Raw genomic sequence first — 27,757 nt, forward strand, 5'->3', positions numbered from 1 at the left:
GATATGGCAGTGGAACAAGTGCAGGACTGCCGTCTTAGGGTCTTATGAACCAACTTTCCTTATTTGTGAAGTGGGGCAAGAACAGTAGTGCTTCTTTCACCCCAGTTATGAGGTCTTGGGAGACCCAATCATTCATGTAACAACAGAAGATGGCTTCCTACTCTAGCCAACCAACCCCAGCCCTGAAGTTCCCAATTCCGACCAACTCCAGCCGTCGCGCTCGCGAGCTCTGGGGACCCGACCTCCACTTCCGGGTTCAGCGCGGAGAACCCCACACCAAAAGCCCCGCAGCGCTGGCTTCTACTCGAGTTCCCTCCCCTTCTCTGCCAAGAGGCTCCTGCCTCTGCTCCACCGCCGCCCCGGCAATCGCCCTCACCACCTCCGGCCCTCGGGGGAGGGTCTTGAGTTGTTTCCCCGAGAGAAGAAACCAGACGTCTTAAGGTTAATCAAATGTTTGCGATCAGAATTTGGGGTTACAGGCCTCGGTCCCGGGCGCAGTGGGGAGCGTCCGACCCCGGCAGCCCCCTGGAAGGGCGCTCTCGGAGGAAGAAGCGCTGGAGCGGGATCAGGCGGCAGAGGCCGCTGGGCCGGGGCGCGGGGAGCTCTCCGAGGTGCTGAAGCCGCCCCAATGTCGGCCCAGCCTGGGCGAGGCCCCGTGTCCTGAGGCTACCGCCCTTGCGGTTCCTAGCGACCTCTGAGATTGGCTGCCCGCTCTCCGGGGTCTTGTCCCGGGCTCCGGCCCCGGCGACCTTGGGCAACCGACTGTCACTCACAGGCGGCGGTGAACTCACGGTCCAGGCTGCGGCTGGACTGGAAGCGCGTCCCATCCCGGGACTGGGAGAGCGGGGGCGCGCCCCTTTCCCGGCCCGGAACGCCAAGCAGGGAGCCGAGCGGGTGCGGGCGAGTGGTCCGCGGTGGGCTCTTCTATCCCCGGACGACCCCCTCCGGTCCACCCGCTCCTGCGCTTCCCCAGGCCCCGACGGCCCCCCTCCTCGCGGGCGGCCCGGCCAGCACGCAGCGGCGCGGATGGAGCTCCCGGACCTCGGCCCCGACGGATCCCTGGCGGCGCAGCCCGCCCCACCCACCCGTAGCCTCCCGCTGGGGTCAGACTCCTGTGCCTCGCGGCCAAACCGCGAGTGGGGCCACGCAGGGCGCTGAGGTCCCGGAGAGGCGCGAAAATAGCTCAGGGTCCCGGGAGTATGGTCAGGGCGGAGGCGGGAGAGCGGCCGGACCCGGCTGCCAGCTCCCTCCCCAGCCCGCGAGGGGGCGCCGCGTCCCCATGACAACGCGGACACCCCCACCCCCCGGAGGGCAGCGCCCCCTGCTCCCCTGCGCCGCTGGCCGTGGGCGGCGCCCTCTGTGCCCGGGCGGGGAGCTGCAGGCCGGCCCCGAGAGGGGCGCGGACCGCCGGGGTCTCCGACGCCTCGGGTGCTGACCCCCGCGCGTCGCCGCCGGGTGACCGGCCCGGGGCGGGCGGCGCGGCCCCGCCACGATTGGCTGCTTCCTCGTGACATCACGCGGCTCGGGGAAAAGTGCGAGCGTGAGCGCGAGTCGGAGCCACAGCGCCGGGAGCTGCGGGCGGAGCAGGGGCCGCCCCTCGACACCCCGTCCCCGCCCCCGGCCCTCGGCCGGGCCGCCTGCCCCGCTGGCCCGCGGGGCCGCGCGTCCGTCCCGCCGTCTGTCTGGCGTGAGGGGAGCTGGGCAGAGGCGGCGGGTAAGTGGCTCCGCGGCGGCGCGGGGGCGGGGGGCTCGCCGGGAAGAGCAGGAAGCAGGTCCCCGGGACGCTCTGAGGCTCCCCAGAGGTGGGTTCGACTGGAACAGGGCGCCAGACACCCCCCGGGGCGAGCGCGGTGCCGGGAGCGGCAGTGAGCCGGGGCTGGGGGACCCAGCTAGAAGCAAGGCCGGGGGCTCTCAGAGGCTTCTCCAGGTGCGCCCGGGTGCGCCCGTGGGAAGGGGTGGGCATCCAGGATGTCGGGGGCGGAGGAGTGCCCGCCCACAGCCCCCACGGAGCCAGGGACAGCCGTCGGGGGTGGGACCCGGTACTCCAGCCCTCCCACTGGCGGCTCTGCAGGGCACCAGGCGCTGGAGCCCCAAAGAGCCCTTTTCCCGCCGTCTCCCCGCCCTCCCTCTCCCTCCACCCCTTTGCCCCCGCGCTGCCAGCCCACTCCGGCCCCTGAAGTCCTCCATCTACGACCTTGAGCCCCGACGGAAAACACCCCTGCCCTCCCCGACACCCCTCCCCCACTCCGTTACTACCCCCTGCTGCTGCCCAGCCTTCAAGCCGGGGTCCTCCAGCTCCAGGCCCCCTCCTCCGGCCCCGCAACGGAAGTGTTGGGCACAATGTCGGTGCCAAATCTTCGCCTCTCCCTCCCTTGAACTCTGGAGTCTCCTCTCCCGCCCCAGGGACAGATCCAGGGACCACAGCCTTCCCAGAGCCATGGAGTGAATGCCCAAGAACCGAAGACCTACACCCCAAACCACCCCACGGGCGCCCGGAGCACCCCCTCCGGTCTCACCCGGGGAAGAGGGGTGTGGAGGACTCGGAAAAGCACAGTGCCCACGCCCAGAGGCTGCAGGAACTGCGTGCTAGGGGGTTGGAGGGAGGGCGGGGCACCCGAGAGCCAGGGCTCCTTCGACCACAGCGGAGACATGGAGGAGCCTCCAGATGGCCCAGGAAAACCCGGCCCTCGAGGCCCGCCCGACCCTAGCGTGAGAAACTGGGTGCCCACTTTGGTCAGGAGGGCTAGAAAGTGCCTCTGGGGTAGGGTGCAGGATGAGGAGCGAAGACAAGAGTCTTGCACTCGCCTGACCCGAGCTCCGTCCAGGCCTCTGCCTTGTGGATGCACTGCCGGTGCCCTCTCGCCGCGAGACTGGGCTGCTTTTGGCAATAACTCGTCTTAGGGGCACGCAGAGCTGAGCCTGCCTGGTGTCCCTCAAGGCTGGGTTGGGCGACTCTCGCAGAGGCCCCACGACAGATGTCAGTCAGAGGTTGCGACTCTGCCACATCTTTAAGGACTTGGACACCTCTGGGCACCGGGCTAAGACGGCGTCCCAAAGTTAGGTGGCCCGTCGCACGCAGCCCCTAGTAGTCTGGCCTCCTCATCCGCACGACCCTTCACCCACAGGCCAGGTGCAATACCGACGCGGGCTCCTGGCCCGACCCTCTCCGCGCTCAGGCGGACAGCTAAGGTCTGGCTGAGTCTCCTGGCAGGGGCGTTTGGAATGTAACGGGTCACCCATTCTCTGCCCTGCATTTGCTTGTGCATGCAAGTCCACAGGTGTAGAGGCACCCGAACCGTGTGCATCCTCCCGGCCACAGCACCCTAGGCACGCACACGCATGCACATGCACGTGTCCACACGGCGCGGCATGCTCACGCGCTCTCACGGGCGCACTGGTATCCAGGCGTGGCCGTGCGCACACACACGCACATGCAGACAGCTACTAGCGTCTACTCGCGCTCCCCCGTAGGCACACACAAACAGAACTCGCACTCGCGCTCCCGCCCACACGTTCCTCGCAGGGTGCCGGGTGGAATCCGGGCTCCCTCAACTTTCCCACCCGAGAACCCCGCGCGGAGCCGAGGGCAGCTCTGGGGCGGCGTCCCACGGGGCCTGGCAAGGGGAACCCACGTCCCTTCCCCGGGAGGCTCTGCTTGAGGGCTCCTCTGGGTTCGCAGTCGTATTGGAGTTGGGGGCGGTGGCCAACGGCGGCCGCACGGTCTAGGTCCGGAGCGGGCACCAGGGACCGACATTGCCATCTAGCGGTGCGCACAGCCCTGGCGGCGGCGGCTCGCTTCCCAGATCCAGGCGCATCTGGATTCCAGGGAAAGGCGCCAGAGAGGGCTGCTGTCGGAATGTCTGCGGGTGACCCCGAAGTGTCCAAAAAGACGACAGCTGGGGCGGGGCGGAGTCGGGAGTCGGGGAGACGCTGAGCCTCGCCCTGGCAGCTCCCTCACGCGGGCCAAGAGCAGGACTTAACCACAGGCCATCCAGTGGTCCCGGCTCAGTCCGGCCACCAGGATCTGGGAGAAGACAAGATCATCGCTTGTCTTCTGGGAAAGCTAAGTCGAGAAGCCAGCAGGAATGTGAGGGGACCCTACCCAAGCCTCACCTGGACAGTCCCTCAGTTGTGTGGTTTTCGGGTAGAAGGGAGCGGAGGCAGGAGGTCAACTCTGAGCAGTAGTACCTTGGACTTAAGAAGGAGGTTTCCGGGTTCTTCTCCTGCCCACTCCCCTACTTCCTAACCTGGTGACTTTGGGCCAGTTGATTAATATTATCCTCGTCTATAAGAGGATATTTACATCTGTAAGATGAGGATACTAATAATACCTGCTTTTTCAGGCTGTTGTAAGGATTAAACCAGATAATCTATATTAAAAGCTCAGAGGGGTTCCTGACGCACAGTTAACACTCAATAAACAAGAGCTATTATGTTTTCACATTCTGCACTTCTAGCCCCGTTTGTTATCATCCTGCTGGCCTGTGTCCTGCCCTGGGAGGCTAAAGTGAGCTTCCTTGGGGCTGGCTGACTGATTGCTCCTGCCTGCCCTGTCCCCTCCTGCACGTGAGTGATTGCGGGAGGGCAGCCTCCTGGTGCTGGAGGGGACAGGGCAGAGAGTGACACCTGAGTTTCTATTTCAGAGGCTCTCAGAGCCAAATGGGGTTGTCAGGGACCCCAAGGGAGGGCAGTATCTGGTCTTTGCCCTTGACTCATTGTGTGACCTTGGGGGTGACAATACCTGCTCTCAGCCTCTCCTCCTACGAACCAAGGATTTAGAAGAGGAGAACTTGAACTATCAGGCTAGGAGGCTGGGTCTGTATCTGCGATGGTGGAATAGAAGGGCTGGGGTCAGACTTGGGGCGGTTACCCTGACCCTTGGCCCCAGCCTGCAGTACATTTTTGTGTTTATGTATAGAGATCAAGTTTAGGTGCTAATCCCTATAGCTGCTGGGGGGGATCTCCCAGGACAGGATCCCCTCTATTCTGCAAATGAGAAAGAGGTGCAGGAAGGCACAGTGGCTTGTCTATGGCCACAGAGCTGGAGCCCAGGCTGCAGGCTAGTCCTCCTTCCTCCACAGCCGGCTGCCGCGCCCTCTCTTCCTCTCACACACAGACGCACAGCACTGCGTATCCGACCATGCCTGCTGGGCTGGCGTGGCTGTGATGGGCCCGCGTGCGTCTGTGGAGCGGTGTGTGTGTTGGCGGGTGTGAAGGAGGCTGGGCTGAGCGGCTGCCCTGGCACTCGGAGCTGGCGTGGGCCTCCCTCACATGGAGGGAAGAGGAAGAGGGGGAGGAGAGCTAAGAGGAGACTGGTGGGAGGGAGGGCAGGCTCAGGGAAGGGCCTGTGGTGGGGACTCCAGCTAGGGCGCCGCCGGTGTGGGGAGTGGACTGCAGAGGGAAGGGGCGGCCCTGGCAGCCCTTCTCTTCCCTCTGGGACAATCTTTTTACCTCATGGGTCCCCAGTTGGGCCTCAGGGGTCTCTGATAACCCCTAGTGACCCCTGCACTGCCTCCCTCCCAGCTGCATGTCCTGTGGCTGGAGCTGAGGGCTCCTTGAAGGGGATGCGACAGTGGCAGGTACCTCCTGAGGCCCCTTCTGCAGGGACTCTCCTCCTCTCTGGGGTGCCCAGCTCCAGGCGCCATCTCTGGTCCCCTGCAAAGCCCTCTGGCTCCTCGAGCTCTTTGGCCTCCCTCAGCCAGAGCTCTTAGTTACGGGACTGCCTTCCTCTCACCATGTAACCCCGCACACATCCCCACCAGCAGTATAATGCAAGAAGCTGTGAAACCTTCGTCAGGCTTTTAACAGCTCTGTGCCTCAGTTTCCCCAACTGTAAGTAGTAAAGAAAAAAAATGGTATCTACCTCATAGGTTTGTTGTGAGGATGAAATGAGTTAACACTATAAAAAGTGTTACCAGGCATGGTGGCGCCTGGAGTCCCAGCTACTCAGGAGGTGGGAGGATGACTTGAGCTCAAGGATTCTAGACCAGTCTGGACAACATACCAAGACCCTGTCTCTACAAATAAATAGATAAATAAATAAATAGACGCATTTTTTCAAGTGTCAGAAGTGCTTGGCACTTAGTAGACCATCAGTGTTAGGTGCTCATAGATACCTCTATTATTGCCTTTGTCCCAGTGCCTTCTACAGGGGTTGGAGAGCAGGTGTTAAGAAATGACTGAGTGGGTAAGGGGATGAACAGAACAACTCTCTCCAGAGCCCACATGCTGGTGGGCCTCTGGGACCACTCTCCTCCTCCTCTTGCTTCCCTGAGCTCCCCCGACACTGGCCTCTGTCCAGGCCTTGTGCTGCTTCCGGGCCTTTGCTGTGGCCACTGCCCCTGGCAGGGCCACTCTCCGCAGCTCCTCCTGTGGCTGGCTCCCCATCACCCAGATGACCTGATGGGTGAGGCCTTCCCTGATCACCCCGCAAGGAGTCATGGCTGTCCTGCCTTCTGACTCACTCTCCCGTCGCCCTGCCTTTTTTTCTTTTGTGGCTCACGTGTTTGCATGTCTCCCCCTAGGAGGCAGGGAGCCACGTGTGTCTTATTCACTTCTGTAGCCACAGCACCCTGAGCAAGGCTTGGCACGTAGTAGGTGCTCAATTAATGTTGAATGAATGGGCAAATGCGGGATGGCGGGACAGAGTTCTCTCAAGACATTCTGCCAGGGAGTGTCCCTCTGTCACCTTGATGCCAGTGTGCCTCCAGATGACTCCCCCCATCCCCTTCTGCAGTTCATGCTTTTCTCTCCCCTTCCTCCCCAGACACGGCCTACCCACCCCTGACAACCAACATGGCCAACTTCACACCTGTCAATGGCAGCTCGGGCAATCAGTCCGTGCGCCTGGTCACATCATCAACCCACAATCGCTACGAGACGGTGGAAATGGTCTTCATTGCCACAGTGACAGGCTCCCTGAGCCTGGTGACTGTCGTGGGCAACATCCTGGTGATGCTGTCCATCAAGGTCAACAGGCAGCTGCAGACGGTCAACAACTACTTTCTCTTCAGCCTGGCGTGTGCTGATCTCATCATAGGCGCCTTCTCCATGAACCTCTACACCGTGTACATCATCAAGGGCTACTGGCCCCTGGGCGCTGTGGTCTGCGACCTGTGGCTGGCCCTGGACTACGTGGTGAGCAATGCCTCTGTCATGAACCTTCTCATCATCAGCTTTGACCGCTACTTCTGCGTCACCAAGCCCCTCACCTACCCTGCCCGGCGTACCACCAAGATGGCAGGCCTCATGATTGCCGCTGCCTGGGTCCTGTCCTTCGTGCTCTGGGCGCCTGCCATTTTGTTCTGGCAGTTTGTGGTGGGCAAGAGGACAGTGCCCGACAACCAGTGCTTCATCCAGTTCCTGTCCAACCCAGCAGTGACCTTCGGCACAGCCATCGCTGCCTTCTACCTGCCTGTGGTCATCATGACGGTGCTGTACATCCACATCTCCCTGGCCAGTCGCAGCCGAGTCCACAAGCACCGGCCCGAAGGCCCGAAGGAGAAGAAAGCCAAGACGTTGGCCTTCCTCAAGAGCCCACTAATGAAGCAGAGCGTCAAGAAGCCCCCACCTGGGGAGGCCGCCCGGGAGGAGCTGCGCAACGGCAAGCTGGAGGAGGCCCCCCCGCCGGCGCTGCCACCACCACCACGCCCCATGACTGACAAGGACACTTCCAATGAGTCCAGCTCAGGCAGTGCCACCCAGAACACCAAGGAACGCCCAGCCACAGAGCTGTCCACCACAGAGGCCACCACACCCGCCATGCCCGCCCCTTCCCTGCAGCCGCGGGCCCTCAACCCAGCTTCCAAATGGTCCAAGATCCAGATCGTGACAAAGCAGACAGGCAATGAGTGTGTGACAGCCATTGAGATTGTGCCTGCCACGCCTGCTGGCATGCGCCCTGCGGCCAACGTGGCCCGCAAGTTCGCCAGCATCGCTCGCAATCAGGTGCGCAAGAAGCGGCAGATGGCGGCCCGGGAGCGCAAAGTGACACGAACGATCTTTGCCATTCTGCTAGCCTTCATCCTCACCTGGACGCCCTACAACGTCATGGTCCTGGTGAATACCTTCTGCCAGAGCTGCATCCCTGACACAGTGTGGTCCATTGGCTACTGGCTCTGCTACGTCAACAGCACCATCAACCCTGCCTGCTATGCTCTGTGCAACGCCACCTTTAAAAAGACCTTCCGGCACCTGCTGCTGTGCCAGTATCGGAACATTGGCACTGCCAGGTAGGCAGGCAGGAGTGCCCTAGGAGGTGCTGGTGTTGCGTGCGTCTGCTGGGGGACCACACGGCTCACCTGCTGTGGGGAAGAGTTGCAGGCACCATTCCGTGTTCATGTTTGCTGAGGAGGAAGCTCAGAAGAGGCTCTGGCTGCATTCAGAGACCAGCTCTCTGCTCAGGCTGAGGAGGCTCACCCCAGGGAATGTCTGAATTGGGGCTGCCTGGCCCACCTCTGTGGCCCTGCTTCCGCGAGCTGTGGGGCACTGGCCTGGGTGGGCACCTGCCCCACTGTGGCCATCAGCAGTGCTGAGAGAATGGACATCTGGACGGGGGCCGAAGCCCAGGGCCCCTCAGGAGGAACAGAGGGACCAGTGCTTGGAAAAGGAGGCTTGGGATGGGAGTAGAAGGGTTGGAGTCCCCCATTCTGCTGTAATCGGTGCTTTCTGCCCCCCTGCACCCTGCATGTAGGCTCAGCCCCCTCTCCCCAGATCCCACTCCAGAGGCAGAACTCTCTGGCTGCAGCTACTTAGCCAGGTTCTGGGTGGGTATGGTGGAGGCCAGGTCCCCCCAACCCCAGCAGCACTGCCCTTGTCACATTACTATGGGGCAGCTGGGAGGTCAGGGGTTCTCTCTCAGGAACTGAGGTCTGGCCTCCTCCGGTCCCAGGCTGAGCTGAGAGTGGTCCGCTTATTCAGAAGACAGCCCCCCCGGCCTTAGAAGGCTGTCCCAGGTCGCACATCGAGTCAGGGTGAGGCTGTGGTGGGCGGTATTCCCATCCGCCCTCTTCAAACCTCTCACCCTCTGGCTTCTGCAGGGTGGAGGCCTGGGTCACACAGGCAAGAGGAAAGGGGTCGACCTGGTGGCTCACTCGGGTTTCTGTGACAGTGGGAAGGGGGAGGTGGGCAGTGAGGTAGCCACGCAACCCCCCGCATCTGCTCTCCCCCAATGGGTAGAACCTTCCTGATTGGCTGTGGGTTGGATCAAAAGACCTTTGACTGGGCGAGGCCGAGATGGGTGCGGTGGTTCCAGTGAGTCAGCCAGGTTCCCTTCCCCAGCCCTGGTCCCTGGGGGAGATGAGGACCGAGAGGCTTAGGCGACTTGATGGCGGGCACCCTTTCGGGGGCCCTGGAAGAAATTTTCGTAATTGTTCTGCTTTGTCCATGAGCTCTGGAGAGCACCCACCACCAAGCCCCCAGCCCCCTGAAACCCACCAGTCCCTACAGCCTGGTCTTTCTCCCCACCTTCCCACTCCCAAACACATTTCCACAGCAAACTCCTTGGGAAGGGGCTTTTATATATTAAAAAAGAAAAGCTTTTATTGGGGGGGGAAAAAGTCAGTTTATTTGATGTGTTTCTTAGTAATGGAATTGTGGGGAAGAACAAAAGCGGGCTCTGGGACTCACATTGCTTTGGGGGAGGCTAAAGCTTCCCAGAATCCCTTGTCCCTCCCCACTTTGGGCACTTAGGGGTGGGGCTGGGGAGTGAGAGGGACAAGGCAGGGAATGATTGATTAAAGCTAACGAGCAGACAGAAGGCACTGGTGGGTCATATCTCGGGCCTGGAAGAGGGAGGGCGTGGGCCAGGCCCCATGTAACACCAGGGGCTCCTTGGCATCCAGGCTTGGTCTCTAGTCCTTTCCCTTCCCTTTCTTGGCTGTAAAACAAGAAAGAAAGATTAATACCGTATCAACAGGCCGACCCATTGCAGACCGCGGGCTCCACAAACACCCAGGCATCAGGGAAGGAGGAGAAGATTCTGCCCCCTAGTGGTTTCCAATCAGCTGACCCGGAAGCAAGGGATGGGGCCGCCATTGTGATGTGGACATCGGACACCCCCAGCTTCCTATTTCCACTTGGGATCAGAAAACCTTCAAGTTTCCAGTTCCGGTCCTGGTCACAGCAGCCCTGGACAGCGTCAGCCTCCTCACCTGAGAAGCGGGCAGATTCACCCGTGCCCTGTTGGCCTCGCTGAGCTGAGTCAGGAGTGAGCTGAGAGGCCCAGGGTGGGCTGTGACCTCCTCCCAACACTAGAAAGGGCAGAGCTGACCAGATGCTGCCCGTGGCTGGAGAGCTGACAAAGGCAAGCCGTTCCAGGACAACTTTCCCTGGGTCCTAAGCCAGATGCTCCAATGGAATAGCTTGAGTTGGTCCCTATTTGGGCCAGGGAAGATTTATGTCCCCAGCATCACCTGCCGCCCCTCTTGTAGTGCCCATCTCTAGACTTTTCCAGGCAGGGAAGCCAAGTGAGGCGATGTCAGGAAGCTATTGGCCAGGACTCAAAACTTAAGGTTTAACCTGGAATGGTCCCCTCACAGGCGGCGGGGGCGGGAGAGGGGGGGAGCAGACCCCTTGGGACAGCCCCACCCCCTTCTCCTCTCGCTGACCTTTGGCCTTGGCTTTGGTCTTGGGGGTGCAGGGCTTGGTGACGCGGATGGTCTCCTGGCACTGGGCATTGTAGCGCGCCTTCTTCAGGGTGCCTTGGCGGACTTTGGTGCCTGTGCCCCCATCACACGCACCCCAGTTCTCAAACTTGTACTTGCAGTCGGCTGGTGGGAGAGCGGCCCGGGTCAGCGCTGCACGCCCCCGCGGCCGTCCCTCCAAGGGTCTGCCCAGGCTTCGGCGAGGCTGTGCCCCCATCTCCTGCCCTCCGCCTGCGCCCCGCCTCACCTCCAAACTCCTTCTTCCAGTTGCAGGGCACCCTGCACCGGATGCGCTGGGTCTGGGCCCCGCAGGTGCCCTCGCGGAAACCCACGCCGCAATCCTTGCTGCTGGGGGTGCAGGGCCCCCAGGCCCACTCCGCACACTCGCTCCCCGGGCCGCCCTTCTTCACCTTGTCTACAACGCGCGGGGAACAGAGTTCAGGACGGGGGCACGGGGAGACTCCCTCAGGGGCCGCCTTCCTGGGGTTCCAGGCTGGGAACCCAGGCGGCCCAGCCCAGAGGTGGCGGGGCCTCGCCTGCCCGTCCCCAGCCCTCCTTCGATCATCCCCCATCACCTTTCTTTTTGGCCACTGCGGAGGTGAGCGCCAGCAGGGCGAGGAGAGTGAGAAGGAGGAAGCCTCGGTGCTGCATCCTGGGGGGAGAGCGCGAGTCTGAGTCCCTGGCCCGTCCCCTTCCCCGCCGGGGGCCGCGTGCAGGGCCCTCCCACCCCCGCGTGCCCCACTTTCTAGGCCCCAAGTCGGGCTGCGAGGGTGGCGGCGGTGGGAAGACTTGGGGCGGCCCCTCGCCGCTAGCCCGGACGCACCGCCGAGAGGAGACTCCCCGGGGGGCGCCTCGAGCCTAAGACGCAGCTCAGACCCCCACCCCCGCCTCCAGCCCCCAGATCGGCCGCGGCCGGGAGGACCGGGGGCCGCCGCGCGCTCACTCGCTCGCTGCCCGCGCTGCTTCGCTCCCTCCCGCGCCGGGCCCGTCCCGCTCCGGCCGCCGCGGCCCCTTTTGTCTCCAGAACCGGTCTGAGCCGGTCACATGGGCCCCCGCCCCCTCTCCCCACCCCCCAGGGAAGGACCCGCCCCGCCCCCTCCCCTCAAACCCGCACCGCCCCCGACCCCGGCGTCCCCGCCCCCGCTCCCGCCCGCGCCCCCTGAGCTTCTACTCCGGCGTCTGTGCGCCCAGCCCCGCGCCCTCGCCTCTCCCCGCCGGTGTCCTCCGCGCTGCGACGGCGGCCTCTCCCGGCCCCAGGCCCCTTCCCGCCCGCGCACACCGGCCCCCGGCCCACTCCCTGAGCCGCCGCCCGCTGCCCCCATCCCGGGTCATCCCCTGCCGTACGCCAGGGCCCGGGCCGCCCTCAGGCCCCGGCTTCCCTTGCCTGCCGCGGAGCCCCCGCGACTGTATAACGAGCCGGGCCCGCTCCCCTCCACGGCCGGCTCAGCCCTGGCGCCCTGCTGGCTACTGGGGAGGGGGCGCCACCTGGGGCCGTTTCCGCGGGTGGGCAGGGAGGCGCTCTGCTGTGCTGAGGGGAGTCTGGGACTCAGACCCCCAGAGAAAGTCACGGGTGCGGTCACCCAGTGCCTTTCCGGGAGCACAGGCATGAGGGACAGCGAGTGAGGGTCCTGGGGGAGGAGCCCGCAGACCTGGATTTGGTGAAACTTGGCGCTGACACGAGCCGTCTGAGAAGTTCCAGACCTGGCCACAGCGGCGGCTCCAAGTGCCCACCCCCTCTGACCCCGGGCCTGCGGCATTGCCTCGCCCGGTTCCCCCAAACCGGGAGAGCCCCCGAGGCCTGGGGGAGGGGCTTGCTCAAGGCCACAGGGCAAATGGGCCACAGAGCCCGGGCTCGCCCCCGCCCCACCCCTTTCACTTTCATTGTTGTTCCCCGCAGGAAGCGGGAAGCCGGAGGGATCGGCCCCGCCCCTGGCCCCGACGAGCTCGGCCGTCGGGCAGAGGTCAGGAACCGGGCAGGCCCTGGGACCCACCCCCAAACGGGAGCCGGGGACCCGAGAAGGTGCTGTCGACAGCATCCAGTTCCCCACCCCGAGGACAACCCCGCAGCCCCCGCTTTTTGTTAGACCTCCTCCGCAAAAGAAGAAAAGCAGAAAAGAAAAAAATCCACTTTACTGAGTCACACCCAGCTGTAAACATGTCACCGTGAGAGTCCCGCCCCCCACCCCCAGGCCGCACAGTCCGCGATGAAATGACGGGGGGAGCAGGGAAGGTCGCCGGAGCGGGTGCCAAGCAGGGCAGGGCGGGCAAGTGCAGCAGGCGCTGGGTGTCCGGGAGGAAGCCCGGGGGAGGTGGGGTGGGGCAAGAGCGGAGGCTGGGGGCCCGGCCGAAGACCAGGGGGCCCAGGAGGCCTCTTTCCGAAGGCCTCCCTCTTTCTCCAGCCCCTCCACTCCTCGGAGGGCATGTGCTGCGGCCAGGGAGCACCCTGACCCAGAATCCCCCCGCCAAAGGCATGTCCAACCCAGCCGTGTCCTGTTCCCCTGTGAGCCTCCGGGTCCGTTGGGGGCCTCAGGGGGACAGGTGAGGCCCCCAGCTCCTGAATCCAGCCCTAGGTTTGGGCGGCTCCTTAGGGCGCGGCACGGGGTTCTTTCCCTGGGGCCTGGGTCCCCCCGTGGCCGTCCCACTGGAATGTGGCAGTGAGGTGGGCAAGGAGGGCGCTCGTCCCCTGGCCGCATTGTCCCTCCTGCTACCCGTGGGCAGCCCGCTACACAGCCGTCTCCTGGTCCTCCCGCTGGATCATCTGGTAGTGCTGCCGGTTCTCCAGGTAGGCGGCCAGCTCGGTGTCCTGAGCCTTCTCAGCCCGCTGCCGGGGAGTGTCTCCCTGGAGGAAGGGGGAGCTGCGATCAGCAGGGGCCAGAGGCAGGCCTACCCCCTAGCAGGCTGAGAAGCAGGGGCTCTACCTCCCTGTGGCCTGGTCGGGAGGGAGGCCTCTCTGCCCACCAGCTCCTCCCCTGCTGGCTCAGGTTTCTCAGGGTCTGGACTGCGTCTTCCCAGGGACAGCCCCCAGCCCCAGCTCTCCTCTAGGACCTTGGGAAGGGTTTGGTTGGTGCCTGCATGGGCTTCCTGCCCGCCGTCTGCTCACCTGCTGGTCTGTCTTCATGAGCGAGGCCCCGGCCTCCACGATGTAGTGGCAGATGGTGCGCTGGCCCAGGGCCGCTGCCTGGTGCAAACAGGTCTCCCCGCTGGGGGAGCAGGGGCTGGCTGTGTACCCCATCCCGGCCCCTGATCCACCCATCTGTCTCCCAAGGGCCATCAGAAAAGGCACGAAGTTCGGGGCTCTGGGGCAACAGGGGTGGCCCAGGGGATGACAGATGTGGCCAGGAAGTTTACGGGCTCTGACCTGACAAAATGGGAGGGGTGGGGAAAAGGGCGGTTTCTAGGATGACCAGGGTCCTGCACTGCCCAGATACTCACTTTTCCTCCACGGCATCGAGGATCTCTGGGGGGGCTGGAGAAGGGGAGAGGGTGGTCAGAGAGGCCTGACAGCCCCTCCTCCTCCCACCTTGGCCCCAGGCCCTGGGCTCCATCACCCGGCTCACCATGGTCCAGCAGGTAGCGGACCACATCCTTGCTGCCAGTGCTGACTGCATGGTGCAGGAGCGTGCGGCTCCGCTCATCTCGGTGCATGAGGTCGCCCCCAGCTCGGTGCAGCTCCTGGAGCTGAGGGCAGGAGGCATGGCAGGGCAGGGCCTCCTGGGGCCACCCCTCCTTCCCCCAGCTGACACGCTGGCCCACAGCCGGGTACACCAGCACAGGCCTGAAATGAGTGCGCTCATACATCTTACTCCCGAGTTGCCTCTGTGGGTCTCTCTGGAGCACCAGAGGGGCCTCTCACCCCACAGCCTGTGGGCTCCCTGGCAGCATTGGTGACCAGGCCCTGGAGCAGTGCTTCCTCTGACCTGCTCCTTTCTAAGCACCAGGGACTGGTGGACTGAGCTAGGAAGCCCCTACTAGGAGCCATCTATTGTGGCCTAGACAGAGATAGGGTAAGGTGGAATGGGACGATCACTGGAGATCCCACAGAGGGCCAGAGGATGACAGATGACAGCACCTGAGCAGGTCAGCTCTTGGCTCAACCCAGAGGCCTTGCTCCCCAGGACCTGAGGGAGCTGCTGGGGGAAGGAACTGGAGCCTGGAGCTAGTACCTTACAGAAGTCGTTCCTCTTGGCAGCCTCAATCAGCTCTTCACCTGCACGGAACACCTGCCCGTTACTCTGCAGTCGGGGACCTGGGCTTGGGTTGGTGTTTCAGTGGACAGGACTGTGCCTGCCGGGCATGTGCGCCCAGGGCTGGGTTGGTACGTGAAGCTCGAAGGCTGTGTTTGTGTAAGGCTGTATCTGGGCCCTATCCCCACCCCACTGAGTCTCCTGCCCCCAACCAGGCAGAAAGGAGGGGCCCCAGAGGAAGAGGCCTCACCTTCAGGGGGTGCGGCATCCCCTTGCAATGACCTGCAACAGAGCACGATGTGCTGTGACCAGCTATGGCACAGGCCAGCTGCTCGCCCTCCCCAGCCCCAACTGGGGGCGTCTTCATCCTTTTCACAGTTTATTGAGTGCCTGCTACACACCAAGCACTATTCCGGGTACTGGGGATACAGCAGGGAAACGAGGCAGAGGAAGCCCTTGCCCTCATGGAGCTTACATTCTAGTTCAGGGATGCAAACAAGTCAAATAAATAAGGAGTTCTGAGAGGAAGGGTGCTCTGAAGAATTCAGAACAGGTGGTGTGGCACCCCTGCAGAAGGGGTCCTAGGAGTGACCTCTCCAAGGAGGAAACTGCCAAGCTGAGATTCGAGTGGGATGGGGGTGGGGGAGCTCTGGAAAGATGGGGGAAGAGTTGGAGGCAGTGATGACAGAAGTCCAGTGGTGGCAAAAGCCTGAGGCCTCAAAGAACCAGGAGAAGAGAGTGGGGCAGGACCGTGGAGGTGAACGCAGGGAGGGGGCTGGGAGCCCAGTGCAATGACCGGGGGCCTGGGGAGAACCTGAGTTCAAAGGGATGCTGAGAAAGAAGCTTCTAGGTAGGGGAATGGCCTGGGATGCTCTGCATTTTTAGTTGGCCGTGGTGTGGAGACGGGGGTGGGAGGGCACGAATGGCTGCAGGGATGTAAGAGCTGGGGGCCAGGGTGTGGCATGGCAGCCCTGGTGCCAGACAGGCTGGCGGCAGTGGGGATGGGGGGAGTGCTCGGGTGGTGGGGCAGGGGCCGCCAGGACTGGCTGAAGGATGAGGTCCAGGGGAGGTAGAAGTCAGGGAGCGAGCCCAGGTGGATGTGAGGCTGCTTCCCCAGGGAACTGCAGGGCTGAAGGTGTCAGGGGGGCTTTGGCCAGGTGCAGGTTGACACCATTTAGTCAACTGGTGGAGGGGCTGGAAGCAGGGATTCCGGAGTCATCGGCTTACATGTGGGACTGAAAGCCGGGGGCTGGAGGAACAGGACACCAGGACTCACCGGGGCGTGGGTGAGCAGGGTGAGGTGGGGAGAGGGGAAGTGGGGGTCGGGAGGTCAGGCCGCGCCGATGCCCCCAGCAGCTCAGGGTCCAGGATATAAATCTCATCCTGTGCGATCTCAGTCACATAGTTGAGGTGCTCCTGTTGGGGGGGAGGTCAGGGCAGGAGGTCAGGGCACCTGACGGAGGGGGCCGAGGGGCAGCAAGGCTGGCAGACCTGGAGAAGCCTCTGCTGTGAGCACAAACACCGAAAGGAGGTGGCCAGGCAAGGGACCCTGCCTGTCCCTCTCCCACTCCTTCCCATTCCTGACGCCTCCTCCGACTGCCCAGCCTTTACCAGATGAGCTGGCACCTGGCCAGAGTGCCTTTGCTTCTATGTCTCCCTAGATGGCTCTGGGCTTCCAGGCCCTCCTGCCCACCCAGCAAGCCTTTGCTAGGTATCCGGCTGCCTTTCCGGCTGGCACCACGCTGTACTCTCCAGTGTGGAGGGCAGGGCCGCAACCCAGGCTGTGCACACACCAGTGTGAAGGCCCTCAGAGGCGTGAGGACAGAGGTGAGCCCATCAGGGGAGCTAACAGGGAAGGCACCCCAGGAGAGGCGACCCTGGGGCCCGGAACCAGCTGTGGCTGGAGCAGGCCTGCAATCGCTCACCTGGGCTCGGTCGATCCTGTAGAAGCGGCTGGCAGTGGTGGCTGTGGGAGAGAGGGCAGCCGAGGATCAGGGAGTGCCATGTCCAGGCCTAGGTCCTCTGCTGCCCCCACCTGGGTTCCCCTAGGGAGGGGACAGGAAACAGCCTGGCACTCTGGGAGTAGACTCACCGTCCAGGAAGCACCACTTGGGGGACAGTTTCTGGCATGTCGGGGACTTGGCTCCAGCACCATCGGGCTCCTGTGGAGAGAAGCAAAGGCCAGGCTGGGACAGAGTGGGGGCCAGGGAGGGAAGGGAACTTGGAGTAGGGCCACCAGCACAGAGGAGGCTCTGCAGGGCGAGCTCGCTGCGGGAGGAAGGGGCATGTCCTCACTTCTCGCCACCCTCTTGGTGGGCACCTGGGGAGGCCCCACCCCTTACCTGCTGCAGTCTCTCGATGTGGGCGCGGCAGAGCTCTAGGTCACTGTCTCCTGGGACCACCACAGTGCCCAGCGGCACGGCTGGAGGACAGAGCACCTGTCAGCAGCTGGCTGCATCCCACAGCCCTGCCCAAGGGGGCCCCGGCTGCCTCATCCCCTCCTGGCCACCCTGCCAGACCACCCCACGGCACTCACAGGCCTCCTTGAGCTGCTCCTTGTCGTAGTGCAAGGCCTCGTAGTCGTGCATGCTGACGCGACTCACCTGGATGCGCAGCTGCTCGGGCACCGGCTGCTGGCTGTCGGGCAGGGCCGGTAAGCGGGGGCTCAGCAAGGGCCCTACCTGGGTGCCACCCTCGGCCTGGCACCAAACCACGTGCCGAGAGAAGGACCTGCCCCACTCCAACACCCCTGGGGCAGAGGGACAGTCAGCCCCTTTTACAGATGGGGAAACCAAGGCCCAGAGAGGGCAGGCTCTGGCCTCGGCGCCCAGGGCACGTGGCGGGGTGGGACGTACTCGCTGTGCAGGGGGGCGGCGCTCCGCCGCTTGGCTTTCTGCACCATGGTGGCCTGGTTGCGCAGGGCGATGCGGATGCGTGAGGCTGCAAGCTTGCAGGGCTCGCCGTCCACCTGCACCGGGATGGCCTTGGACGTGGTGAGCACCACCTCACGGCACTGCGTCAGCCGCTCGCCGTGCCCGCCCACCTGCAGCGCGGCCTGTGGACACAGGAAGCTCGGGTCAGATGGCACCAGGGCTGGGGGTGGCGGGCCCCAGGCTCTGCTCCTTCCGAAGCAGAAGCTCTAGCCAGAGAACAAAGGTGAGAGTGACCCCTGGTCAGAGGGCAGAGGGGAGGGCGAGACCCTAGGTGGGGAGGGGAGGGGGCAGAGGCAATGAAGGTGACTCCTCAGTCAGAGTGGGGAGTGAAGGTATCCCGAGGCATAGCGAGGAAAGGGGGTGGGTGCCGCTCTCGAGCCACAGGAACGAGACAAAGAAGGAAGGTGAGGATGAACTAGGCTGCCGTGGCCCATGGAGGCGAGTGTGGATGACCCCTTCCACCTTTGGGCTGTGCTCCCAGGCACCGTGGGGCCAGCGCCCACTCACCAAGGACGTCATGGTGAAGCCAATGACCTCGAGGTAGCCGTCGTCATGCCGCTGGGGCTCAAAGTCGTGGTGCTCCCCAGGGTGGCCCCAGGGCATGGTGCCTGCACAGTACCTGCATGGGCGGGCGATGACACGGGCCTCAAAACACAGTCTCTACAGGAGAGGACAGCAGGGCCCCATCCCCCCACCCCAGGAGGCCCCTCCTCACCTGGGGATGTTCAGGAAAACAACACACTGGGGTTTCAGGTCCTGGATCTTAGGAGTCAAGTCTGTTCCATCACACTAGAGGCGGGCGGGGAGGGTGTTGAGGTGCATGTGCCAGGTGGCCTCCCTCCCTTCCGGCCCGCCTACCCGCGGCAGCCTGGCCCCACTCACCACCACTCGGATGTGCTTGGCCAGGTCCTTGGAGCTGCCCATCAGGAAGTCGGAGAAGGCTGTCTGTGGGAGACAGAGAGCGTCACCATCTGCTGACAGAGATCTTTCCTTACCGGCACCCAGCAGGGCTCCCGGGGCCTGGTGGACACAGGTGGGCAGGGGCACGGGTGGTAGAAGAGGTGGGCACAGGCGGGGGTGCAGACCCACTCACCCCAGCGTAGAACATCTTATTCCGAAAGCGGCTGTTGAATTTCTCTGGGTTGGCCTCTGGGTGGAGACAAGCAGGGGGGCCAGTGAGTCACCCCAGCCTGCCCAGGTGGGGTTGGGGGAGGGCTGGGATGGATGCCTTCACTGGCAGGAGCAGGGTCTGACCCTCCTGGGGACACTCCTGTGCCCACCCTGCCCTGGCCTCAGTGGGAGGCTGCCAACCTCGAGACTCGTGGAACTCCAGGGTGACATGGGCGTCAAAGCCCAGGCTGAAGTAGTTGTTGAAGACATCCAGGGGCAACTGGAAAAAGGTCAAGGGACCAAAATGAGGGCTGGGCCTTACAGATGTCCCCGCTCCAGGGGCCTTGTGTGGCCGAGCCAGCTCAGCCCATCTGTTCACAGGCCTTCCCTGGTCAGCAGTGTCTGCCTTCACCTGCCGTCAGGCGCAGCCCTACTCTGCCTGGTGGCTCCTGGGGGATTTCCCTGCATGCCTGGCAGCATCTCTTCCCTGTCAGCTCCCCTAACACTTCTTCCTGACATGCCACGTGGAACACGACAGTGGAGCTTGGTTTTGCTCACTGCTGAGAGTAGTGCCTGGCAGGTAGCACGCGCTCAGTGCATGTTTGTGGAATAAAGCAGCATCTTCTGGCCAGGCGTGGTGGCTCACGCCTGTAATCCCAGCACTTTGGGAGGCCGAGGCAGATGGATCACCTGAGGTGAGGAGTTCAAAACCAGCCTGACCAACATGGTGAGACCCCATCTCTACTAAAAATACAAAAATTAGCCAGGTGTGGTGGCAGGTGCCTGTAGTCCCAGCTACTCAGGAGGCTGACGCAGGAGAATAGCTTGAGCCTGGGAGGTGGAGGTTGCAGTGAGCCAAGACTGCACCACTGCACTCCAGCCTGAGTGACAGTGAGACTCTGTCTCAAAAAAAAAAAAAAAAGAAAAAGAAAAAAAAAGATTAGCCAGGTGTGTTGGCACATGCCTGTAAATCCCAGCTACTCAGGAGGCTGAGACAGGAGAATTGCTTGAACCTGGGAGGCAGAGGTTGCAGTGAGCTGAGACTGCACCACTGCACTCTAGCCTGGGAGACAGAGCAAGACTCAGCCTCAAAAAAACAAAAACAAAAACAACAGCATTTTGTGAGGCAAGTACTATTATTCCCATCGTACAAGGAAGAAGTGGAAACTGGAGAAATGAAGAGACGTGCCCAAGATCCCAGAACCAGCAAGTGGGAAAGTGGGACCCAGTCCCCAGTGGCCCTCCCTGCCCCGCCCCACCCTGGCCAACTTACCCGGTCGGTGGCACCTTCATCTCGGTCCTCAGGCCCTGCCTCGGGGTTGGGCTCAGCGTGGAGGTCCCAGCGGTCCAGCTGTACCACGTTCCCCTCCTCCACGTGGGAGAGGATCTTGGACACAGGCTCATCTGTGTAGCCCTGGGGGAGGAGGCAGGGACTGAGCCCTCTGTGGCTGGAGAGGCCCCGGCTGCACCCCCCTCCTATGGGTGCTTACCCCACCCCAGTTGAGGGTTCGGGCCAAGTCGTTGCCAGTACCCAGGGGCAGGATGGCAACAGGGGGCGGCGGCTTCAGGCGTAGCTGGTCCAGGGTGGAGAGGATCCAGCCCACCTGGGGGAGGGAGAGCAGAGGCAGGTCAGGCCCACAGGGATCCCGGCTTCAGGCCCAGCCCTGGTGCTCGGCTGGCCCATGCAGGGAGCTCACCGTGCCGTCGCCCCCGCACGCCAGGATCCGCAGGTTGTGCACTTTGCGGTACATCTCCAGCCTGGGCTCGTGGGAAGATGGCAGTGGGGTCAGGGGATGTGTGCTGTACCCCAGGAGTGAGGCAAGTTTCCCCCCACGTCCCCCACAAAACCTTGGCAAGTACTTACGCCTCCCTGGGCCCTCCCTGGCTCAGGTCGAAGACTTGTCGGGGATTGAGATACCAGAGGAAGGACTGGATGATCTTCGCACCCTGGATGGGACGGGAGCCGAGAGACAGGCAGGCAGTGGCGGGACGAAGTGGGAGAAGCACAGGGAGAGGGGTGTGACTGTGGGAACCAGGGCCAATAAGGGGTGAGGGGTGGAGAAAGGACAGGATTTTCTCAGGATCCCTGGGAAAGAGGGATTGGGGCAGAAGCCAGAACGGGCTCTGGGAATAGCTGCTGGCAGACAGGCTGGACCCCAATCCCCGCCCGAGCCCTCAGCTGAGAGGCAAGGCCACGTTTACCTGGTTGCCCCCACTCTTGGGGTTCACAAACACCAGCAGGGGCTTCATGAGCGGGGAGGGGGTGGGTCTGATGATGAAGGGTCTCCAGCGGCCCTCCTGGGAGACAAGGCGAGAGCCTGTAAGCTCCTTCCTGTCCACGACACCCTACCATCATCCTTAGCAGGCCCCCTGGGTGACTCTGTCCCCCCTTGTGTACCCGCATGTACCACCTCTGGGCCAGATCTTACCAGGCCACAGAGCAGAAACTGGCATCTAATCCTGCCTTCTCAGAGGCCCCAGAGCCCACACGGACCCCTGCCAGCTGGCAGCATTAGCCGGGGGCGGAAGGTCTGTACCCTGAGCCACAGACCCCTCTCTCCGGCCCCCCTGCAGCCTCTGTCCAGCCTGGGACTGACCTCAGGCCCTTTCTTGCTGGACTTCCTCTTGAAGGATGCCCTCTTCTTCTTCTTGCTTGCTTTCAGGGTATTCTGCAAGGGAAGCAGGGGCGTTGGTGACAAGGTGGGCAGGCTGGGGTGGCTGGCAGACCCCAAGTACGTGGGGGGCATCAAGGGTGCAGGAAGTACTCACCTGGGGCCTCCGTGCACGGAGGATCCAGGTGGGCGGGATGACCACGGCCGCGTGGACCCCCAGGGAGCACGGCTCCTCAATCTGCTGCAGCATGAAGCAGGAGACCTTGCTGTGGTACTGAGGAGAGTGAGGGGTAGGGCTCAGCGGGACCGTGTTTGGACTCGGGGACCCAAACCCAGCAGTGCAGGGCGTGGCCCTGGGGGCGGGGGCACCACTCACTGCCTGCTTGCACCATGAGCAGCTGATGGCCACAATCTCCTTGCTGTGGAAGGTGAACTTCTGCTGGAATCCCTGAGGGTAGACAGGACGGATGGGCACCAGGGCAGGCCTGGAGCAGCAGACCCAGTCCCTCTCCTGCTGCCAACCTCTATCCACCCAGAGACAGGGCCTCACTATGTTTCCGGGCTGGTCTCAAACTCCCAGGCTTAAGCAATCTGCCTCAGCCTCCCAAGTAACTGGGAACAACAGGCATGTGCCACCATGCCCAGCTCTGAACGCATTTTTTGTTTTTGTTTTAAGATGGAGTTTCACTCGTTGCCCAGGCTGGAGTGCAGTGGCGTGATCTCAGCTCACTGCGACCTCCACCTTCCAGGTTCAAGCGGTTCAAGCGATTCGCTTGTCCCAGCCTCCTGGGTGGCTGGGATTACAGGCGCCCACCACTATGCCCAGCTAATTTTTTGTATTTTTAGTAGAGATGGGGTTTCACCACGTTGGCAAGGCTGGTCTTGAATCTCCATCACCTCAGGTGATCCTCCTGCCTCAGCCTCCCAAAGTGCTGGGATTACAGGCATGAGCCACCATGCCCAGTCTGAACACATTTTTTTACAATAAAATAAAAAAAATACACACACACACACACACACACACACACACACACACACATATATATATATATATATATATATATATATATATATAAATAAGCCTGAAGAGCAGGGCTGCTTAGCCAGGGCCCCCTGACTCCCTGAAGTTACCTGCACAGCACCGTGTGCATACTGCAGGCTAACTCCTGCCTCACTCGGATTTTCCCTCCTTCCTACCCCCGAGGCCTGACCAGGCCCCCATGTGCTCTTAAAGAAATTTACTGCTGCTTCCGAGTACCTATCACATTCATTCCCTGTTCATCCCACAGGCTGTTATGAAAGGCCTGTAGTGGGCCAGGTGCTGAGAATCAGTGAAGTGAGCCTCTCCATCTTTGACAGCCTGCACTTACTGAGGGAGGCGGGCAAGAAGCAAACAAGTAAGTGAACCAAACAACTGTGGACTGTGTTAGGCGGTCGCCTGGAAAGCCTGGCTTCAAGCCACACTGTCCTCAGGAGGGTGGGAAACCACTGCCCAGCTTGGTGCCTGGCACACAAGTATCCACGGAGTCACCGAATGAGTAAGTCTATATGATTCTCCAAAGGGCCACTTGCAGCTTCAAAGCAGGCCAGGCGTGCCACGTCGGAAGAAAACTTTCCTCCCTGCTCTCCTGCTAAGCCCAGAGACCAAGAGCAGGCCAGGGTGTTTGGGGACTGAAGGCACTGCAGCCAGGCTGAGAGTCAGCCCTGGACTCTGCACGCCAGGGTGCGGTCAGTGATGGGCAGGCCACATTGGCCACACAGCCTGGGCTCAGGCCCATGGGTGCAGGTGGCGATTTCCTCGGGCAGGGCCTCTCACCTTCCCACAGTGCCGACACTTGCCGTCCTGGCGTCGTCTGTGTACCCAGTGGTGCCGTACAAAGGTTGGCTGGGGGAGAAGTGGAGAAATTTCACCAGGTGAGGGGTAGGCAGGGGCACAGCCCTGAGGACGGCCTACATGGCTCAATACATCGAAGGTGGGGGCTGCAGGAAGCTCTCTGCAGTCCTGCGCATGAGTGGAGGAGGGGCTGAAGACTCTCTTCATGGCCCAGGGGAGGCTCAGAGTCAGAGGAGAGCCGGAGAAGGCTGGGAAGCACCAAGAGGCACAAGCTGTCCCACCCCCTCTGTACGCAGCGCTAGTTAGGCCTCCGCATGGCAGAACTCAGACCTCAGAGAGCACCAGCCTAGAGGGAGCCGAGCCCTCTGGTGGCACTCCGGAGGCACTGCACAGAGGCCCATGCCAGAATCTTAGGGTGGCCCTGTCCCTGAGCACCCTACCCTGGACACTTACCTCGCGCACGTTCCTCGAGCCTGATTCACGGAAGGACGGCTTACAGCGGAAATTTATCTGTGAAACACAGCAGTGACCACCAAAATGTCAGAACCTCCCTTCGGGGTCAGGTATATGGTCACTTCCTCCAGGACAACCCAGAGTCATCCTCAAAAGGCGGGGATACCCTCATATCATCCCGAGAGTCCTTGAAACATGAGACACCTCCTGTGAGAAGCCCTCCTGCCTCTCTGCCTCCTCCTCACTAGCCAGAGGGATCTTTCCTTCTTCCACCCAGCACCCAGGATGAGGGGGAGGTTGGGAGCTTCGGGTTTGTCCCCCCAACTAACATGGGACCGTGGTTTGCTCATCGTTCTCTCTTTTTTTTTGAGACAGTCTCACTCTGTCGCCCAGGCTGGAGTGCAGTGGTGCAATCTTGGCTCACTGCAACCAACACCTCTCGAGTAGCTGGGATTACAGGTGTATGCCACCAAGCCTGGCTACTTTTTCTAATTTTTAGTAGAGATGGGGTTTCACCATGTTGGCCAGGCTGGTCTCGAACTCCTGACCTCAGGGTGATCCACCTACCTCGGCCTCCCAAAGTGCTGGCATTACGGGCGTGAGCCACCGCGCTCGGCCGCATCCTTTTCTTCCTTGCCCTCTGGCACTCACGACCTGGGCACATGCAGCCAGCCTGGTTCTCGCATGCAGACTTGCACTGCCTGGCCCCTGGAAACCTTTAGCTAATCTGTGGAACCCTAGCTCGATTTCCACCTTAGATGATCAGTGTACAGTGCTTGGGGCTGCATTTCTATTTCCTTTCTCATAACTGTCCCTACTTCAGCCTTATTAGAGGTATAAGGAAGTCTCACTTTACAATTCAGGGGCTGGGGAAAGCAGCCCGTGTGAGCCTGCCTAAGCTATTCCTAGTCTTACAGTCTCTCTCGTATGCTGGCCTGGGTTTCTGCAGGCTGGGGAGCCCTGCCCCTCCACGCGAACCCTTCTGCCCCTGGCCTTGACCCGCCTGCCCAGTACTGCCTCCACTTCCCTCTAGAAGCACAGTGCCCAGACATGCCCCCAGATGCAAATGCACAGTGGACAATGGCCCTTGGGGAAAGGTCTCCACAGAGGCGGGATGTAGGGGATCCCCCCAGCCACAGCTGAGTTATGAAGCTTCAATGAAGCAAATCAATGGCCTCTTCTAAGCGCTAGTTTGGACATGGGAAATGGTACAAGGGCCACCATTCGTCAGTTCATTCCATTGAGTGATATTCAACGAACCCACTAGGTGCCAGGTTTGTTCCAGGCAGTGGGGATACAGCAGCTAATCAGTGAGAAGCCAGGATTCGAACGCAGTTATTTGGCTCCAGGGTCCTTGACTCTTCACCCCCGAGGGCTGGGTGGCTCCTGGCAGGCCATGTTTGTATAATGTGTGGGTGTGTGCGTGTGCTGAAAGGGCCTCAGCACCCAAAGGGCAGGGGCGGGCAAAGCTGAGCTACCCACCCACCTTCTCCAGCTGCTCGATGCAGGGCGTGTGCACCACAATCTTGCAGGCTGCGCACTTTCTTCGAGACACTGACTTCTGCTGCAGGACAGGAAAGAGAGGGCCCCTGAGGCACCAGGTAAGTCTATCTCGGAGGCTGCCTGCCTCAGCACAGCTGCCCTCTGTGTGCACTGGGAAGCCCCAGTCCTGGCGTCCAGACAAAGCCCCTGCACCCCTCACCATCCTGGGGCGACCCACAGCAGGGGTGCTAGGGAGCGGGCTTGATCCCACCTTCCCGGAAAAAAGGCAGCGGCTGTTGGCTCCACCAGCAGGGGGCAGCATGCCCCAGCAAGCACTCACCAGCATCCTGGCTACACAGTACTGCTCCCCAACGTAGCAGAAGTCCCCAGACACGTTGGTCTCGAACCAGATGTGCTCCCCATATGTCGCTGACTCCTAGCCATGGGATGGGCTTGCTCAGCGCATGCTGGCCGCCCAGCCCTCCCTCCCATCAGCCCCTGCCCACCCGCCCTCTCCCAAGACAAACCGCTCCAGCGCCCTGATCAACCCTGCTCTGTTCCGTCTGCCCCACTGTCCCAACCCTTCCAGGCTTGGCTCTCCCAGCTGCCTGGAGTGCCTCCACCCTCCAACTGCACCTTGGCCAAGAGCCCAGTGGGGCTGGGACCCAGGGGTGTTCAGGCACTCACGCTCCAGTCCACTGTGCTCCGGATCTGCCGCTCTGACTCGCTGCACGGGGCCCCAGGGGTGGGCGGAGGCGGGGCCAGGTGCTGGAGGCCCGACTTGGTGATGGCTTTCCTACAGAGGAGAAGACAGCTGAGGAGGGGGCTGAGCACTTGCTGACCCTACTTCTTCCCACCTCCTGGGGCCTCTGCCCTCTCCATGACCTTGGCAACAGGGAGGGCGGAGGAGCCTCCCAGCAGCCCCAGAGACTAAGAGGCTCCCTGCAGGAGACATGGCCTTTTGGGGTACGCTGGCTTCAGAGCACTGCCCAGAGTGTTCCCAACTGGGAACACTTGGGAAGAGCTTCAAGGCCCTTGCCCAGGCCAGACCCACAGGAAGTCACACCACTTGCCCTGCTGGCCACAGCTATACCTACGCGAGCAGGGCGCTCCAGGCCTGGGGTCCCGCCGCCTTGCGCCGTAGGGCTACCTGGCGCCTGCGGGACAGTGGGCGCACACGGGTGGGCAGCACGGTGCTGGCGGTGGTGCCTGAGGCTCTTCGGCCCCCAGGGCCAGGGTGCTGGCCTGAGGGCCGCCGCTGGCTGAGGCGCCGATAGTAGCCGTGCAGGCCCCAGAGAGCGTGGTCATACACAGCATCCGCAGGGAGCAGGTGGGAGGAGGCTCGGCGCAGGTAGCGGGGCAGGGAAGACAGCGGCCTGGCGCCCTGGGGTGGGGATGGCCCTGGTGTCTTGGTGCCTGGCTGGACGGCGCTCCACGCCCCGGCTGCCACATCCTCCTGGACACCCTTCTCCTCCTCATTCATGCCCACAAGCCCGGTCAACAGCAGGGGTGCGCCAAGAAGCTGGGCCCCCACAGTGGTAGGCTGTGGAGTGGGCACCTTATCCACGATGAAACGGGGGTTGCAGGAAGGGGGCACAGTGCTGGAGCGCCGGCGGCTGGAACCCCGGGCCCTCACCCCGCAGCTCAGGAGGCAGCCCTGGAGCTGGGCGCTGGAGCGGCGCCGCTGTGCCAGTGAGGAGGAGGCCTGCCCAGCGGGGGAGCGACGCCGGGCCTTGCCCGTGGGCAGCCCCACACCGCTGGGCCGCCGCTGCCCCTCTCCAGGGCCTGGCACCTTCCACTGGAAATGTCTCCTAAAGAAAGTCTCCATGGCAGGCGGGTGGCTGTTGGGCACAGAGACCGGAGACATCAGGAGCTGGACCAGGCCATGGTCTGTCCTGCGTCTGGGAGCCCATTCACAGCCTCTGCCCCATGAGGAGGGAAGCAAGCCCCGAGGGAGGGAGGGGTCACTGCAGCCTCTGACCGCCATGTGAGGGTCCCAAGGGTGCTCAGGGGAGCCCAAGTTTAGAGCTGTTGGGGCACTGATGCTCTCCCCCGTTGCACCCTAGGGAGCCCTGGAGTCGTAGGTAGGTGGGTGCTTCAGGCTACCCCTTCTTCCCCCATCCAGGCACCAGAATCCACAGAGCCCTGGGCCTAAAGGCCTCCACCTGCCCCACCGGAAGCAAACAAAAAGAAAAGAAAACAAAAAGAAAATGGGGAGTCGGTCTGTCTGGATGGACGGTGGGGCCCAGGGCAGGGCTTCCTACTCGCTGGGTCTTTGTTTTGCCACCAACATGGGGGAGCAGGTTAGGTGTCTCCCCCGGGACATGGCACAAACCAAGCTATAACAAAACGAGGCTCTCTGCAAAGGAACTCAGTCTTGACAGGACCCCCAGAGTCTCTTGGCCCCCAGCCTTGGAGTCAGGCTGAAGATGACTCCTGGAAATGGAGAGGGTCTAATGTGTAGCTCAGGGGAGACTAGGTCTCAGGGAACTGCAGAGTCGATGTC

The 27,757-nt window shown here is 62.3% G+C and overlaps 3 protein-coding genes across 62 annotated transcripts in view; 1 reads left to right on the forward strand and 2 right to left on the reverse strand.

The window, feature by feature from the left end:
- The first annotated feature begins 1,556 nt into the window (after positions 1 to 1,556).
- Positions 1,557 to 9,757, forward strand: CHRM4 (cholinergic receptor muscarinic 4). 3 transcript variants are annotated; one of them, XM_015114181.3, is made up of 2 exons: positions 1,557 to 1,802; positions 6,767 to 9,757. In XM_015114181.3, the coding sequence occupies exon 2, from the start codon at positions 6,796 to 6,798 to the stop codon at positions 8,233 to 8,235; it is 1,440 nt and encodes a 479-aa protein (XP_014969667.1). In that variant the 5' UTR covers positions 1,557 to 1,802; positions 6,767 to 6,795; the 3' UTR covers positions 8,236 to 9,757. The 3 variants fall into 3 exon arrangements, with proteins under 3 accessions (XP_014969667.1, XP_014969666.1, NP_001181484.1); XM_015114180.3 differs by having other exon boundaries at positions 1,557 to 1,714; NM_001194555.3 differs by lacking the exon at positions 1,557 to 1,802 and having other exon boundaries at positions 6,751 to 8,412.
- MDK (midkine) lies at positions 9,538 to 12,527 on the reverse strand. 9 transcript variants are annotated; one of them, XR_013403908.1, is made up of 6 exons: positions 12,293 to 12,490; positions 11,219 to 11,295; positions 10,891 to 11,058; positions 10,608 to 10,769; positions 10,152 to 10,374; positions 9,538 to 9,877 (listed from the first exon to the last, which is right to left on the reverse strand). XR_013403908.1 is itself a non-coding variant. In XM_028833480.2 (5 exons), the coding sequence occupies exons 1-5, from the start codon at positions 12,398 to 12,400 to the stop codon at positions 9,852 to 9,854; spliced, it is 705 nt and encodes a 234-aa protein (XP_028689313.1). In that variant the 5' UTR covers positions 12,401 to 12,527; the 3' UTR covers positions 9,538 to 9,851. The 9 variants fall into 9 exon arrangements, 6 of the variants coding, with proteins under 6 accessions (XP_028689313.1, XP_028689314.1, XP_028689315.1 ...); XR_013403909.1 differs by lacking the exon at positions 12,293 to 12,490 and adding an exon at positions 11,587 to 11,697; XR_013403910.1 differs by lacking the exon at positions 12,293 to 12,490 and adding an exon at positions 11,467 to 11,635.
- A 230-nt stretch (positions 12,528 to 12,757) lies between these two features.
- DGKZ (diacylglycerol kinase zeta) overlaps positions 12,758 to 27,757 on the reverse strand; it is a 48,582-nt gene continuing 33,582 nt past the window's right edge. For 4 of the 50 annotated variants that reach the window (XM_015114388.3, XM_015114392.3, XM_028833478.2 and 1 more), the window contains exons 2-31: positions 25,939 to 26,047; positions 25,592 to 25,687; positions 25,256 to 25,330; positions 23,770 to 23,826; positions 23,299 to 23,367; positions 21,859 to 21,930; positions 21,640 to 21,756; positions 21,468 to 21,539; positions 21,073 to 21,168; positions 20,735 to 20,817; positions 20,568 to 20,628; positions 20,361 to 20,474; positions 20,144 to 20,284; positions 19,072 to 19,150; positions 18,854 to 18,909; positions 18,643 to 18,705; positions 18,476 to 18,549; positions 18,268 to 18,379; positions 17,683 to 17,882; positions 17,364 to 17,464; positions 17,170 to 17,249; positions 16,920 to 16,989; positions 16,753 to 16,793; positions 16,104 to 16,243; positions 15,078 to 15,109; positions 14,807 to 14,850; positions 14,201 to 14,321; positions 14,076 to 14,109; positions 13,744 to 13,843; positions 12,758 to 13,482 (exon numbers count right to left, since the gene is read on the reverse strand). In XM_015114388.3, the coding sequence (XP_014969874.1) occupies positions 13,366 to 13,482; positions 13,744 to 13,843; positions 14,076 to 14,109; positions 14,201 to 14,321; positions 14,807 to 14,850; positions 15,078 to 15,109; positions 16,104 to 16,243; positions 16,753 to 16,793; positions 16,920 to 16,989; positions 17,170 to 17,249; positions 17,364 to 17,464; positions 17,683 to 17,882; positions 18,268 to 18,379; positions 18,476 to 18,549; positions 18,643 to 18,705; positions 18,854 to 18,909; positions 19,072 to 19,150; positions 20,144 to 20,284; positions 20,361 to 20,474; positions 20,568 to 20,628; positions 20,735 to 20,817; positions 21,073 to 21,168; positions 21,468 to 21,539; positions 21,640 to 21,756; positions 21,859 to 21,930; positions 23,299 to 23,367; positions 23,770 to 23,826; positions 25,256 to 25,330; positions 25,592 to 25,687; positions 25,939 to 26,047 (2,626 nt within the window). In that variant the 3' untranslated portion in view covers positions 12,758 to 13,365. Of the gene's footprint in view, positions 13,483 to 13,743; positions 13,863 to 14,075; positions 14,110 to 14,200; positions 14,419 to 14,806; positions 14,890 to 15,077; positions 15,110 to 16,093; positions 16,281 to 16,752; positions 16,794 to 16,919; positions 16,990 to 17,169; positions 17,250 to 17,363; positions 17,465 to 17,682; positions 17,883 to 18,267; positions 18,380 to 18,475; positions 18,550 to 18,642; positions 18,706 to 18,853; positions 18,910 to 19,071; positions 19,151 to 20,143; positions 20,285 to 20,360; positions 20,475 to 20,567; positions 20,629 to 20,734; positions 20,818 to 21,072; positions 21,169 to 21,467; positions 21,540 to 21,639; positions 21,757 to 21,858; positions 21,931 to 23,298; positions 23,368 to 23,769; positions 23,827 to 24,336; positions 24,424 to 25,255; positions 25,334 to 25,591; positions 25,688 to 25,938; positions 26,048 to 26,348; positions 27,352 to 27,757 lie in introns of those variants that run through there. The other 46 variants (XM_015114387.3, XM_015114391.3, XM_077963011.1 and 43 more) reach the window with 33 other exon arrangements.

Source organism: Macaca mulatta, chromosome 14, assembly GCF_049350105.2.
Source record: "Macaca mulatta isolate MMU2019108-1 chromosome 14, T2T-MMU8v2.0, whole genome shotgun sequence".
Taxonomy (NCBI): Eukaryota; Metazoa; Chordata; class Mammalia; order Primates; family Cercopithecidae; genus Macaca; species Macaca mulatta.